Genomic DNA, 12,671 nt, shown 5'->3' with positions numbered 1-12,671 from the left:
CTGCAAACCCTCTTGCGAAAATAAATGGCATAGAAAATGGATGGACTTCATTCATTCATTCATTTTCTACCGCTTATCCCCACGAGGGTGCTGGAGCCTATCCCAGTTTTCTTCGGGCGAGAGGCGGGATACGCCCTGGAGTGGTCGCCAGCCAATCACAGGGCACATAGTATAGACAAACAACCATTCACACTCACATTCAACAATCTAGCATGTTTTCGGAATGGGGGAGGAACATGCAAACTCCACACAGGATTGAACTCGGGTCTCCTAGCTGTGAGGTCTGCGTGCTAACCACTCGACCGCCGTGCAGCCATGGATGGACTTACTGTTCATTATCGTGATGATTAAAGGAATCTTAGATAAAATAATTTACTTAGATAAATCAATTAAATGATAAAATAAATGCCATTAATCTAATTTGTCCATAGTTTACTCAAAATTAATCCCAATATATCTATTACAACTACAGTAGGAAATCTCTTTGAGGTAAATGATTCGGTAAGCATTTAGATCAGGGGTGGTCATTACGTTGATCACGAGTTACCTGTCGATCGGTAGTAGTTTGGGTCAATCGTGTAAACGCTCAGCTGGCATTAAGTTGCCCTCCTTACTCGCTATTGGCAAAGATGAAGACATCGCAAGCTGCACACAGAGATGCAACATTCATGATTACATTTGCTGCGTTTGTTCATGTAGACATTCATCTTACATTATAAAATAATGAAGCTAATTGTGTAATAGCTACAAATGTGTATAAGAGCACATTATATTGCCATACATTCACTGCACCATGAGAGAGCAGTCCGGGCACAGTGAGGGGGAAATACCGCTGTTGCTATGGAGCTGAATATCTAACTGCCAACGGGAAATTAACAGCAACAGAGACGAATATCCAACATGAAACTAATTTGGCCCTCAAAAAAAAAACTGCTACAGAAAATGTCCGTGTTAACTTTGACAGCAACAGTCTTAGATAATCTTTGCTCTTTTCTTCATTGATGATTTCATCCTGGATCGTGACACAAAAAAGGACACAAAAACCTGACAGGAATATCATGCTTTTATGGAGTAGTTCTGATATTAACTGGAATTTCATCCTGTGAAGTCATCCCAACATTACGATGGTGATCACTGACAAATATTTTGGTGACCGTAAGGTTGTATTTGCTACTATTTATCATGAATTTAACATGGTAGTTGTCTTTTTACATGTTTTTCATCATGTGGTAATCATATCAAATCAACTTTATTTGTAGAGCACTTTTCCTGCAAGGACATGCAACACAAAGTGCTTTACAGAATTAAAAACAATTACCACAATTAAAAAGAAAAAAATTACAAAGAAAGCCCCTCCCTCCATACTAAACACACCCACACACACACACAATCACACACAGTAGGGAGACATGGCATGGCACTGAGAATCAAGGAAACGCCACCTTTGGGGCCGTCCACACTGGGAGGAGCCGCAGGCCGTGCCATCGGGGGACCAGCACCCAGGCACCCCCCGACTCCAACAGACGGGCGGACCCCCACATCAAAGGGAGGAACCCCCAGCCGGCCGGGTCAAAGGGACCCAAGGACAGCACCCCCATCAGCAGACCCGACACAGCCCCCTGTGTGGAGGACCCCCCCTGAGGAAACACTGGAGTTAAAAGCTAAAGACTAAAAGCATAAAATAGGACTAAAACGAAAAAATGTAAGAAGAGTTTAAAATATTAGTTAAAAGCCTGATTAAAAAGGTGTGTCTTTAATCTTCTTTTAAAAATATCAACAGTCTCTGCAGTCCTGCGGCTCTGTCCTGGTGGTGTTTGAACACTGCAAAAAATTAGCAAGTTTTGAGTGGACCACAACTTAAAATGTTGGCTTCCTCATCCTTGTAGCCATCGTTTTAGTCAGCAGGTTCGGTGAAGGTGTCTTTTACAGGTTGAATGCTTCAGTGTTTTATGTCGCTTTGCTTTCTCCTGCAGACAGGACAGTGATCCTTTCACCTCCTCAGTCTCTGAAGGTGCAGCCTGGACAGACGGCTATCTTCACTTGTCTTTCCCTCGTGGACCCCAAGCTCGCCTCTCCACTCATTCAGTGGCGAAAGAACGACCACAAGCTGTTTGCATCTGAAAGTGACGAAAAGTGAGATTTCACACACGAGTCATTCATTGGGCGCAGGGGCAGCGCAACTGCCTTGTGCTTCATCTACGCCGCGCCAATGGGGTGTGGCGAGCGCACTTTGCAATTTTTGTGAGCGGCTAAGTTTGGCGCAGCTCAGTGCACCCACGCCTCTGTCCCTCCCACCGCCGCAAGTGGCAAAAAGAGGGTTTAACACAGCGAACTGTAATCTTAACCAATCAAATGGACGCCTCTCATTGCCTTTGTGTGCCGGGCCCACTGGACTGCACATCAGAGGCCATGATGCACGTCACCATGTAGACCACCACTGTAACTGACAGTCAAATTAAACACAGCAGCAGGCTGATCCAGGCATCTTTGATGGTATATGCTCGAGATCTCCTCCTTGCATGTACGCCATCTTTTTTACATCCCGTAACGAATAAAATCGGGACTGGCTCTACGCTCGTAGTCGGGCTGCATGCCCAGACACTCTGCCTGTGAGGTTTTGGTGATGTGTGTGCACTGTGCACCTGCCAATTTAGCACTGCGCAGGGTGCGCTTTGCCTGCACCAAGAATAGACCAGGTCGGAGCTGGCAATCTTTCTGTTTTGTCACGAAATGTTCACCGCGCAAAGCTGAAAATGTGGACGTCTCCCCTGGTGAGCCGCCGCGCCCATTTTGCCGCAGCCCAGTATACCAAATTGGCTGCGCATAGAGGTGCGCTGGACAAAATTACCACTGTGTGGGGTTGGCCACGCTCCGCCTCCCTGCGCCACCTTGTGTTGTGCCACTAAATTAGAGCCCATAATTTCATATGTTTTTGTTTTACCAAGAAAACTCAATACACAATGCACAAACACTATAATGCACAAACACTATAAACACAACAAAAGTAAACAAGCATTAAGATGCATGACGTTCCTTTGATAGGTACACATTCGAAGGACCGGACTTAATTATTGCTAATGCAGAACCTGAAGATGAAGGAAACTACACGTGTCAGGTCATCACTAATCTGGACATGGCCGAAGCAACCGGCACACTCACTCTGTATGGTAAGATCACTGCTCAATGGTAATCAATGGTAATGATAAATACTCCTTTAAAAAACACTAGGTTGCATTCCTCTTTAGTCTGTAAAACATTATAATAATGACGCATTATAATTCCTAAAGATCGTCCGGACCCTCCTGTCCTTCTGCAACTGACCCAACCTAAACAACGTACAGTCACCCTCAGCTGGACTCCTGGAGATGAACACAATAGCCCAGTCATAGGTTGAGTATTGACACACACACATATTGTTATGAATAGATTACAGGTCAAGGAAGTTTCTGCATGGCTCCATCGATGTCTACATATCCTTAAAAATATGTCCTGTATCTCTGCAGAGTATGTGATTGAGTTTGAGGATCAGGGTTCAAAATCAAACGAGAAGGGTTGGGAAGAGTTGAGCCGAGTATCAGGGAACACAGAGCGTGCCAGTCTGTCTCTGTGGCCCTACATGTCTTATCGTTTCCGCATTATTGCCATCAACGAAGTGGGGAAGAGCGATCCCAGCAAAGCCTCGGAAATCTACAACACAGCTGCTGAAGGTCAGAGCTATTTGCAGCATTTATGACCTCACATTTTCACCACCATGCTTTTAACCTCACATTTTATGATCACAGCACCAGACAATAACCCTGAAGATGTCAGGAGTGAGTCCATTGACCCAGATACACTTGTCATCATCTGGGAGGTAGCGGATGTTCAATGACATGAAGCAGCATCAACTGTTTCTCGTTGATGGTTTCTCGTGCCTCATTGGTTATTATTCCTCTTACAACAGGAAATGGATAAACGGAGCTTCAACGGGCCTGACTTCAAGTACCGCGTCCTGTGGAGGCGGGTGGTGGGCAGTGGGCCCATCTGGCACACCAACTACACAACAGCGCCACCATTTGTTGTCAATGGAATCGGCAACTTCTCTGCATTTGAGATCAAAGTGCAGGCTATTAATGAAAAGGGGGAGGGGCCTGAGCCGGACCCTGTTATTGGCTACTCAGGAGAGAATAGTAAGATTGTTTTCCAGCATGACCTTGTTTTACCAGCATGAGTACTTCATTATTACAATTTTGTCCATTATTTTAGTTCCACTGGAGGCCCCCATGAATGTAGATGTGGTCCGACTGAACAGCACCGCTATCAGGGTGACCTGGGCTGCTATAGACAGAGAGACGGTCAGAGGTCACCTGCTTGGCTACAAGGTAGCCACCCGAGTGTGGCACTCCTCAACATCTGTTGAATCTATAGGTTGTTTCATTTGAAAAAGTGTCGTCTTCCAGATTCACTTGACCAGAGTCAGGTCTCTGAGCCACCACAGAGCTCGAAGGGAGCCGTCCATCACCACCATAGTGGTGACTGGGGCCAACGAGGAGAGGAAGGTTATTGGCGATCTCCAACCGTACTCCCACTACACCTTGACCGTCAGTGTGTTCAACAGTAAAGGGGATGGCCCGCCTTGTGAGATGCTGTCATTCAACACTGCTGAGGGAGGTAAGAAAGGGAGGGGAAAGATGGAAGAGTGGAGATGTAATGGGAGGAGACGCTCTGTGATTGCCAGGAAGCTTGAGAAAAGGACAGTGATCTTCAGAGAAAGAATAGAAATGTTGTGATTGATGTTCTGTTCGGTTATTTGCTGCAGAAAATGAGTGGCTGTCAAATGCTATCAAAAAGACCCTTTTAATAGACAGCGTGTCGTTTCACCAGTTCCTCATGCCCCAACATCTCTGACGCTGGACAGTCCATCTGAGACAGAAATGACCCTGCGTTGGACACCACCGAGTCAACCCAATGGAATTCTAATTGGATACCTCCTGCAATACCTACAGAGTGAGCATTATTTCTATTCCTTATCTAGCGCTTTACCGTATTTGACAATTCGATTTATGGCATACAAATATTGTCAAGCTGCGGCACGGCGGTCAAGTGGTTAGCGCACAGACCTCACAGCTAGGAGACGAGGGTTCAATTCCACCCTCAGCCATCTCTGTGTGGAGTTTGCATGTTCTCCCCGTGTACTCCGGTTTCCTCCCACATTCCAAAAACATGCTAGGTTAATTGGCCACTCCAAATTGTGCATAGGTATGAATGTGAGTGTGAATGGTTGTTTGTCTATATGTGCCCTGTGATTGGCTGGCCACCAGTCCAGGGTGTACCCCGCCTCTCGCCCGGAGACAGCTAGGATAGGCTCCAGCACCCCCCGCGACCCTCGTGAGGAAAAGCAGTAGAAAATGAATGAATGAATGAAATATTGTCAAGCCTGGAACATCGGTTAGAAGAAGAAATAGGATTGAGACAAAAAAATGTTTGAGCAAGCAACTGATTGCAAAGAAGCATTAGGGTGCAACAGGCTGTACATCAGCTGGTTAAAAGTTTAAGACCACAGCCTTCTATAAGACAAAATCTTGACACAAATGTGGATTTGATGACGATTGTGGATCTGCATAAGCAAGCCCTCTTGCAGTGCGTCATTACAGTGCGAGGTCGGACACTTTGAGACATTCATTTTAAGCTACTTCAACTGTGGGTTACGGAATGTTGTTATGGAATGTTGGGGGGGGGGGGGGGGATCATCCTAATAGATTTCCTAACTAATAGAGCAACAGTAACTGGCCACAACATTAGATGCACTTCAAGCATCAAGCATCCTGCATGTATGGCTATATTTTAGCATGCTAAAATATTACGCCCCTCTTAATACGTTGCAGTATGCACCTTGCAATCTTAAACTTGTTTCATAACGTAACGGCACATATTTTTTTCAAGATAGTTGGCACGATCATGCATCAGTCACTGAGGTTAGTCACTGTTTGGACTGTTTGGCTGGTGATATAAAGTCAGTTGGAAAACTGCTTGTAGTACCCGATGCGGTGCTTTTGAGAAAAATACAGCCAACAAGGGTGACAGATTATTATTATGTTTATTGCCATGTTTGAATCACCCACTTCACACTGCTCATTAAAAGTCCCAAGCATCACTTCCACGCAAAACACATAGCTGAATAATAACCAATATTTCTGATCAATCAAGTCAAAGAGAGATTCTCATGACTTGTGTCAACGTTGCCTCAGTTGTAGAGAGTGATGACAGCCCGATGCAAGAGGAGAAAATAAATGACCCGAAAATAAGCCACCTCACCTTGAAGGGCCTGGATCGCCACAGCCACTACCGCTTCTTCCTGAGGGGGCGCACTGCTACCGGGGATGGAGAGCCCATCATGAGGGAAGGTGCCACCACGCTGGATGGAGGTACACAGTACACCTCTTCCTTCACACAGACCACACGTTTTAGCATGACGTGGTCATGGATGCTGTACCTCCGTATCGATGTTTTACAGCCCCCCCAGTCAACATCAGCGTGTTTCCTGGTGATAACTTTGCTAACATCAGCTGGGTGGCCAAGAAGAGGCACAGGAATGTTCGATTCCATATCCACTATCTAAGACAGAATGGTATAGCGTTTCTTTCCTGTGGACTTCCTGTGCAGTCAACCGAACAATGAATTTGAGGGAGGATCTTCTATTGTCTATGCAGATGCTGATAAATGGAAGAAGACAGAAAAGGTGGACTCCTCCCAGTTCTTCTATCAACTCCAGGACCTGAGACCTGGTTCCCATTACCATTTGCGCTTCACCCACAGCAACGTCACCTTCTTTCAGACTGAGATTGACACACCAGGAACAGGTATTACTAGGGTTCCTGGGTCTAAATATAAAGCAAATCCCACAGAGAACTTGTAGATCCCCGCAATGCTTGAGAAGTGAAATTAGCCTCATGAGGTGATTTCTTTGGTATGTTTTTTCATTTCCCCAGTGAGATGCCACACTGTCAGAATACATAATGCGCTGTCTTGTTTGGATGAGATGGATGTCTTCTTTTAAAGCCTTCCGCCTCGTTGTGTATTTGACTTTGTGTCATGTGTATTGTAACTGACATCCATCTACTCTCAAGAAGTCACAGAGGTGCAGCCAAGCTTCGCAACCCAGGGATGGTTCATCGGCCTTGTGAGCGCCATCGGGCTGCTGCTGCTCGTACTACTCATCCTCTGCTTTGTCCGAAGGAACAAAGGGGGGAAGTATTCAGGCAAGTGTCAACCAATAGGGAGAGCCTTTGTTGTAGATTTGTGAATGCATTTTGATTCTTTTTAACAGGGTGAAATAAATCATATTTTTAAGATCATCTGTAGCAATTATGATGAAAGCAATGACCCTCAAAAAATCACATTATTTTACCTTGTAATTGAGTAAAATATTATACTCCAAGGTAATGCTTCTGTACTTTTGATTATATTAATTATTATATGAATTACAATATTAATATTTCACACATGTGTACCTGCAATTAGCTTTTTGGGAACGTTAGCACAGCTCCTGATTGTGCTGTTTTTGGCCTTATTTTCTTCAGTTGTCCCTTGGATAACCATCTTATTTGCAGCCTTCACTGAACCACACTTTTTATACCCTTACAGAGCAGCTACACACAATAACCCACAAAGAAAGCTTTCTAGATCTTCCAGAATATGCACATATTCCAGCTGTATTTATTTGGATTTCCAAAATGGTCTGTTTTAATTTATTCCAACCACGGCTTGCCTCTGCGCACGCTGTGATTGGTCACACTCCCAAGTGCCCGGGAGTACTTCCGGACTACTGCCGAACCTTACTTTTTAATTTTGTCTGTATAGGAGGTGATAATGAATGAATGAAACCTCTCGAGAACTAGCTTGAAAAGTGGCTAGGATCTACTGCTAGCTGCTGAGCTACTGTTTGGAAACTCCTGATTTTCGGTGTATGAATTCAAAGAGTGGTAATGTTGGCAACACGAGAGTGGTGGAGCTCAGGAGAACCAGGATGCGAGGGTGCTGTGTCCACCTGGCTTGCCCGAGGAGGAGCACTCATTGTCGGACACACTTTGGCAGAGGTGCCACTGGTGCCGTGGAACTCAGAAACCGGACGTGAGAGCGCCACGTTTACTAAGTGCAGGCAATCTTGGCACAACATCGATAGCGGAAATGTGGTCATTGCATGTTTGTTGCTGGCCTATCCGTGTTCCAGACATTAATTCCAGACTGTAATTTGTACGTGTGCAGGTAAGACCCTGTATGCACACTCTATAATGCTACACAGACAATCTTACACAAAAATAAACACAGTTAGGTGTATATTTCATGTGTACACAAGGTGTCCATTTGAGTGTGAAGCTTCTGGGATGAGACTCAGCACCTCCAAATCAGAGGGCATGGCTCTCAGTCGGAAAAGGGTGGAGTGCTCCCTCCGGGTTGGGAATGAGGTCCTGCCCCAGGTGGAGGAGTTCAACTATCTCTGGGTCTTGTTCACGGGTGTGATGTCGACAGGCGGATCGGCGCAGCTTAATGCTCGAGTAGTATTTTAACACCAAGAAGAGTTGAGTTTTAACTCTGAATAGGGGGTAAAAGATCAACTCCAAAAGCAGAGTTCTATTAACTCTCCTGTGGAGTCAATGGATGGTCACGCATGTACACTCAGATTGAGTTGATTTTAACTCACATGGAGTTTATTCCAAAGACCAAAATTTGCTGTGTAAAGTTGTATCTATCAAAGAAATGTAGAATTTTGCTTCCTTGTCTTTTCAGTAACATTACCTGTCTGCTTAGCCGCTTGTTGCTAGGAGTTCAAAGGCCAATGACAAAATTGGTGTGTGTTCTGTATTATTTGTATCCGTATCCGGATAAAATGGAAGTGGGTGTGGTTTAACCGGAAATGGGTGGGGCTTACATCAGTACATTATTTAAAGTCGAAATTGACATGGATTGATTAGACGTTGCTGTAAGACTTTTGGGGATTGCATGGTGATGCTTTGATCACATCTGAGAGGCATGAGGGTCCGAGTGCCCCGCCTGTGGAGGGTCCCCATTAGCCACACATGAATTGATGTGTACATAAAAATATGTATGTCCCTCATCTTTGGCGTTCGCCATTACATGTTGCCGGAGTTGGAGTTACTGGTGCCTGTTTGTTGGACACTCGTAAAAATGATCTGTCACATGGTCGCGATGATGCCGATAATAAAGTCCAACCCTTTGTTCCACTCTCAGTGAAAGATAAAGAAGAAGGGCCAATCGACTCGGAGGCCCGCCCCATGAAGGACGAGACTTTCGGAGAGTACAGGTGTGATGTGATGTTTCGTTTGTTTTTGATCCGGATGCCTTGTTTCCCAATTCTTTGTCTTCTGTTTTGCCTTTTAACTTTTGTGTTCACCTCATTGTCCTCTCTCCCTGATTCTGATGCTTCATCCTGCTTTGCAGAGCTCTAGAAAGGTATGCCCTTATATACATAACCTGGATTATTTCACTTTTCCGAGTAGCTTAGCTTCAGCTTGCATGTGCCTGGCGCCATTTTGGTTTGTTTTTTTCAATCAAATTGCCGTGGACTCCTTCACGCATGGTTTTGTTGTTGCAGCGACCTGGAGGAGAAGCGCCTCGCCAGCCAGCCTTCGCTGTGTGAGGAGAGCAAGCTGTGCAGTGAGGACAACCTGGACTTCAATGGAAGCAGTGTCCTGACCACCGAGATCAACCTCGACGAGTCGCTGGCCAGCCAGTTCAGTCGGCCCAGCGAGAGCCGGGAAGTGCCGAACAACTCCCCGCTCAACCCCACCACTGTTTCCCCCTCCCCCAATGGCCTCACCAACCAAGTCACCATCCTTGATTAGCTTCCGTGGATCCGTGGAGGACCATCAAAACATGTCAACACATACGTGCCCATACACTCCTGTTCCCTGCTGAGTAGTTTGACGACTAACACGCAATCAATGTATTGACAATTCCCATGTTTGTGGTGTCATCTGATGGACCGGACTGTTCTGACCAAAGTAGTGGACAATGTGACCAACCTTGACACGGAGAAATAAACTTTAACTCTCCCTGATCCTTCTTCATCTGTATCGTGTGTAAGACTTTATCCTTTGTCGTCTCAAACAGAATGTCACGGAGTAGAAATGACCCAAGGAGGCAGGCCACAGTATATAATGTAGAGCAGCTTGAGAGTGAAGCATGATGGCACACGGACGACACATCGTAGATATTCATATTCTTTTTGATTTGATGGTTTCCCACAATGTAACTGCCAATGATGTGTTAAAACTGTGTTTGAACTTGCGTTTACTCCCATTTTATGATTTCATCACCATTTCCAACACTTTGCATATAAAAAGGCCCGGTTCTTCTCTTCGTTGGCATATTTTATATATATCTGAAGCCAGGTTTGGTACCATAAACAACACTGAATGCATTAAGGGGAGTAGCATCTGGTGTATATATTTGCATCTAAGTGTATCTACTGTATCTAGCCATATTACAGTATTATAGCTCCTGGTCCTTACAAGTTCCTATGCCTGCTGGCTTTTGCATAGTGCACCAGATTGCTGCCATTACTTGCTCACCTTTCCACCACAAGTGTTATGCCATGATTGGAAATGATGTTGTAATTTTTTGTGTCAAGATGTAGCTTGTCTTTGTCTCTCCCTACACTGTCGTGTCTTCATACCTCTCCATCGCACACGCCACCTCTTCTGAGGAAGATTATTTTGTGTATACTCGCGGATTAGAGGGGGTGGCTGAGCACTCCCGGTTTCCACTCACATGAATGCAGTAAAATGATTGACAGGCTTTGCATCATCAAGACAGACAGCCGATACTGAAATCCAATACACACAATGTATGATTTGGACGTTGTGCTGTATTTACAGTTAAACAATTATTCCTATCATGACTGAATTTTATTGTTCAAGTGATTTTTTAAATCTTATTCCTCCCTAAGAAATGTCAAGACTGCTATGAAGAAACCAATCGTGGCAGAATTAAAATGTCTTCAAGCAAGCATTTCTTCTTTGTGCTACACTACTTCGTTTGTTATGGAATTGTACATTATTGTCACTTAGTACTTACATGAATGCTTACTTCCATGCCATCCAATGCACTGCAGTGATGAAGTGACTATCTGTGTTTTTTTGTGTGATGCAGTCAAAAAAGCTTCCCATAAGCCAAGCGTCACCCGACCATCCCAGCATTGTCTGCTTTGGTGGAAGCAACTCCTTCATTTACAGACACACACATACTGTACACAGTGGTGTCATTAGGTCCCCCCAAAATGTTCTTAAGCCCCCCCTAAATAATTGGATATTTTTTATTGATTTTTATTTAATTTTTTATTGATTTTAAATTATTTTTTACCAAAGAAATCTCTGACAAATGTCATAAGCAGGCTAAGAAGCAAGCCAATAAGCAGGCTAATACTAATGCTAATGCTAATACAAGTAATAATCAGAAGAAGAAGAATGATGATAGTAATAATAATAGGCTAATGAATAATATAATAATGATTATTTTCTAATTAATGACTGTCCACTGCACAGAATGGTTGCAGAGCTTGAGCAGCGGTTTTGCAGTGTAGATTGTGTGTACTTGTGTACATTTAATGGTGGCCTAAAACAATTGAGTATCTCTACTAAATATGTCCAAAAGTGGGAAAGTTATATCCCATATCTTATATTGTTTTATGGATATTTTTATTTATTTTGTATTTTTTTGAATGTCTACTACATTCATTCATATCCTGTGCATCTCCAGGGGGCTAAGCCCCCCCTGTCCTCAGAACCTAGTGACGCCCCTGCCTGTACATGTACACGCTCAGGACGAATAGTATCATCTGCTGTATTCTCATACAGGGATGGAGATGAGACGGAATTAGCTGCTGCTAAACATTAGTGTTTGTGTTCTTCTTGCAAATGTGTTAGCTTTCCACTGCTCTGCTTTGACGTGTCAAGGGGAGCGTGTTTTTCTGTTGCTTTCCCGCCGTTTCTTTATAGTTCAAAAATAAAACCAATGAAACAGTCCTATATTTGTTGCTGATGAGATAAGGTCACAAGCTTGGTGGGGGGGGCCTGTGGGTTGTATGAAACGTAGGAATTCAGCATACAAGTCTATATACAGGGCCAATGCAACTGTAATTGCATCATCAATCTAACATTGTATCTGGATATGACCTAACAATAATAAATATGTGGAACAATCAACCCCGATGATGGGTCGCTTTTTGTCCCCGGGGGGCATTGATGCGTCACGCTGGGTGTGAGAGGAAGGACTATTGGGTTTGTATTAGGATTCAATCAGCGAGAGGCGGTATTTGTTGGATTACGGTTGCTTGTTTAGGTTGTGATCAGCACTACCTGGATGCAGGGGATGAGGGAAAAATAACATTCATTCATTCATTTTCTCCTGCTTATCCTCACAAGGGTCGCGGGGGTGCTGGAGCCTATCCCAGCTGACTTCGGGCGAGAGGCAGGGTACACCCTGGACTGGTGGCCAGCCAATCACAGGGCACATATAGACAAACAACCATTCACACTCACATTCATACCTATGGACAATTTGGAGTGGCCAATTAACCTAGCATGTTTTTGGAGGAAACCGGAGTACCCGGAGAAAACCCACGCATGCACGGGGAGAACATGCAAACTCCACACAGAGATGGCCGAGAGTGG

At 44.5% G+C, this 12,671-nt stretch overlaps 1 protein-coding gene across 5 annotated transcripts in view; it reads left to right on the top strand.

The window, feature by feature from the left end:
- Positions 1-12,193, top strand: part of l1cama (L1 cell adhesion molecule, paralog a) — a 50,105-nt gene extending 37,912 nt beyond the window's left edge. For 3 of the 5 annotated variants that reach the window (XM_058085142.1, XM_058085138.1, XM_058085140.1), the window contains 16 exons: positions 1,974-2,133; positions 3,043-3,167; positions 3,288-3,389; positions 3,504-3,707; positions 3,783-3,853; positions 3,944-4,169; positions 4,246-4,361; positions 4,440-4,650; positions 4,864-4,986; positions 6,228-6,404; positions 6,494-6,607; positions 6,690-6,839; positions 7,107-7,238; positions 9,229-9,301; positions 9,439-9,450; positions 9,593-12,193. In XM_058085142.1, coding sequence (XP_057941125.1) covers positions 1,974-2,133; positions 3,043-3,167; positions 3,288-3,389; positions 3,504-3,707; positions 3,783-3,853; positions 3,944-4,169; positions 4,246-4,361; positions 4,440-4,650; positions 4,864-4,986; positions 6,228-6,404; positions 6,494-6,607; positions 6,690-6,839; positions 7,107-7,238; positions 9,229-9,301; positions 9,439-9,450; positions 9,593-9,842 — 2,246 coding nt within the window. In that variant the 3' untranslated portion in view covers positions 9,843-12,193. Of the gene's footprint in view, positions 1-1,973; positions 2,134-3,042; positions 3,168-3,287; positions 3,390-3,503; positions 3,708-3,782; positions 3,854-3,943; positions 4,170-4,245; positions 4,362-4,439; positions 4,651-4,863; positions 4,987-6,227; positions 6,405-6,493; positions 6,608-6,689; positions 6,840-7,106; positions 7,239-9,228; positions 9,565-9,592 lie in introns of those variants that run through there. The other 2 variants (XM_058085141.1, XM_058085143.1) reach the window with 2 other exon arrangements.
- Positions 12,194-12,671: the final 478 nt, after the last annotated feature.

Source organism: Doryrhamphus excisus, chromosome 10, assembly GCF_030265055.1.
Source record: "Doryrhamphus excisus isolate RoL2022-K1 chromosome 10, RoL_Dexc_1.0, whole genome shotgun sequence".
Lineage (NCBI taxonomy): Eukaryota > Metazoa > Chordata > Actinopteri > Syngnathiformes > Syngnathidae > Doryrhamphus > Doryrhamphus excisus.
This window is presented reverse-complemented; position numbering and strand designations above follow the sequence as displayed.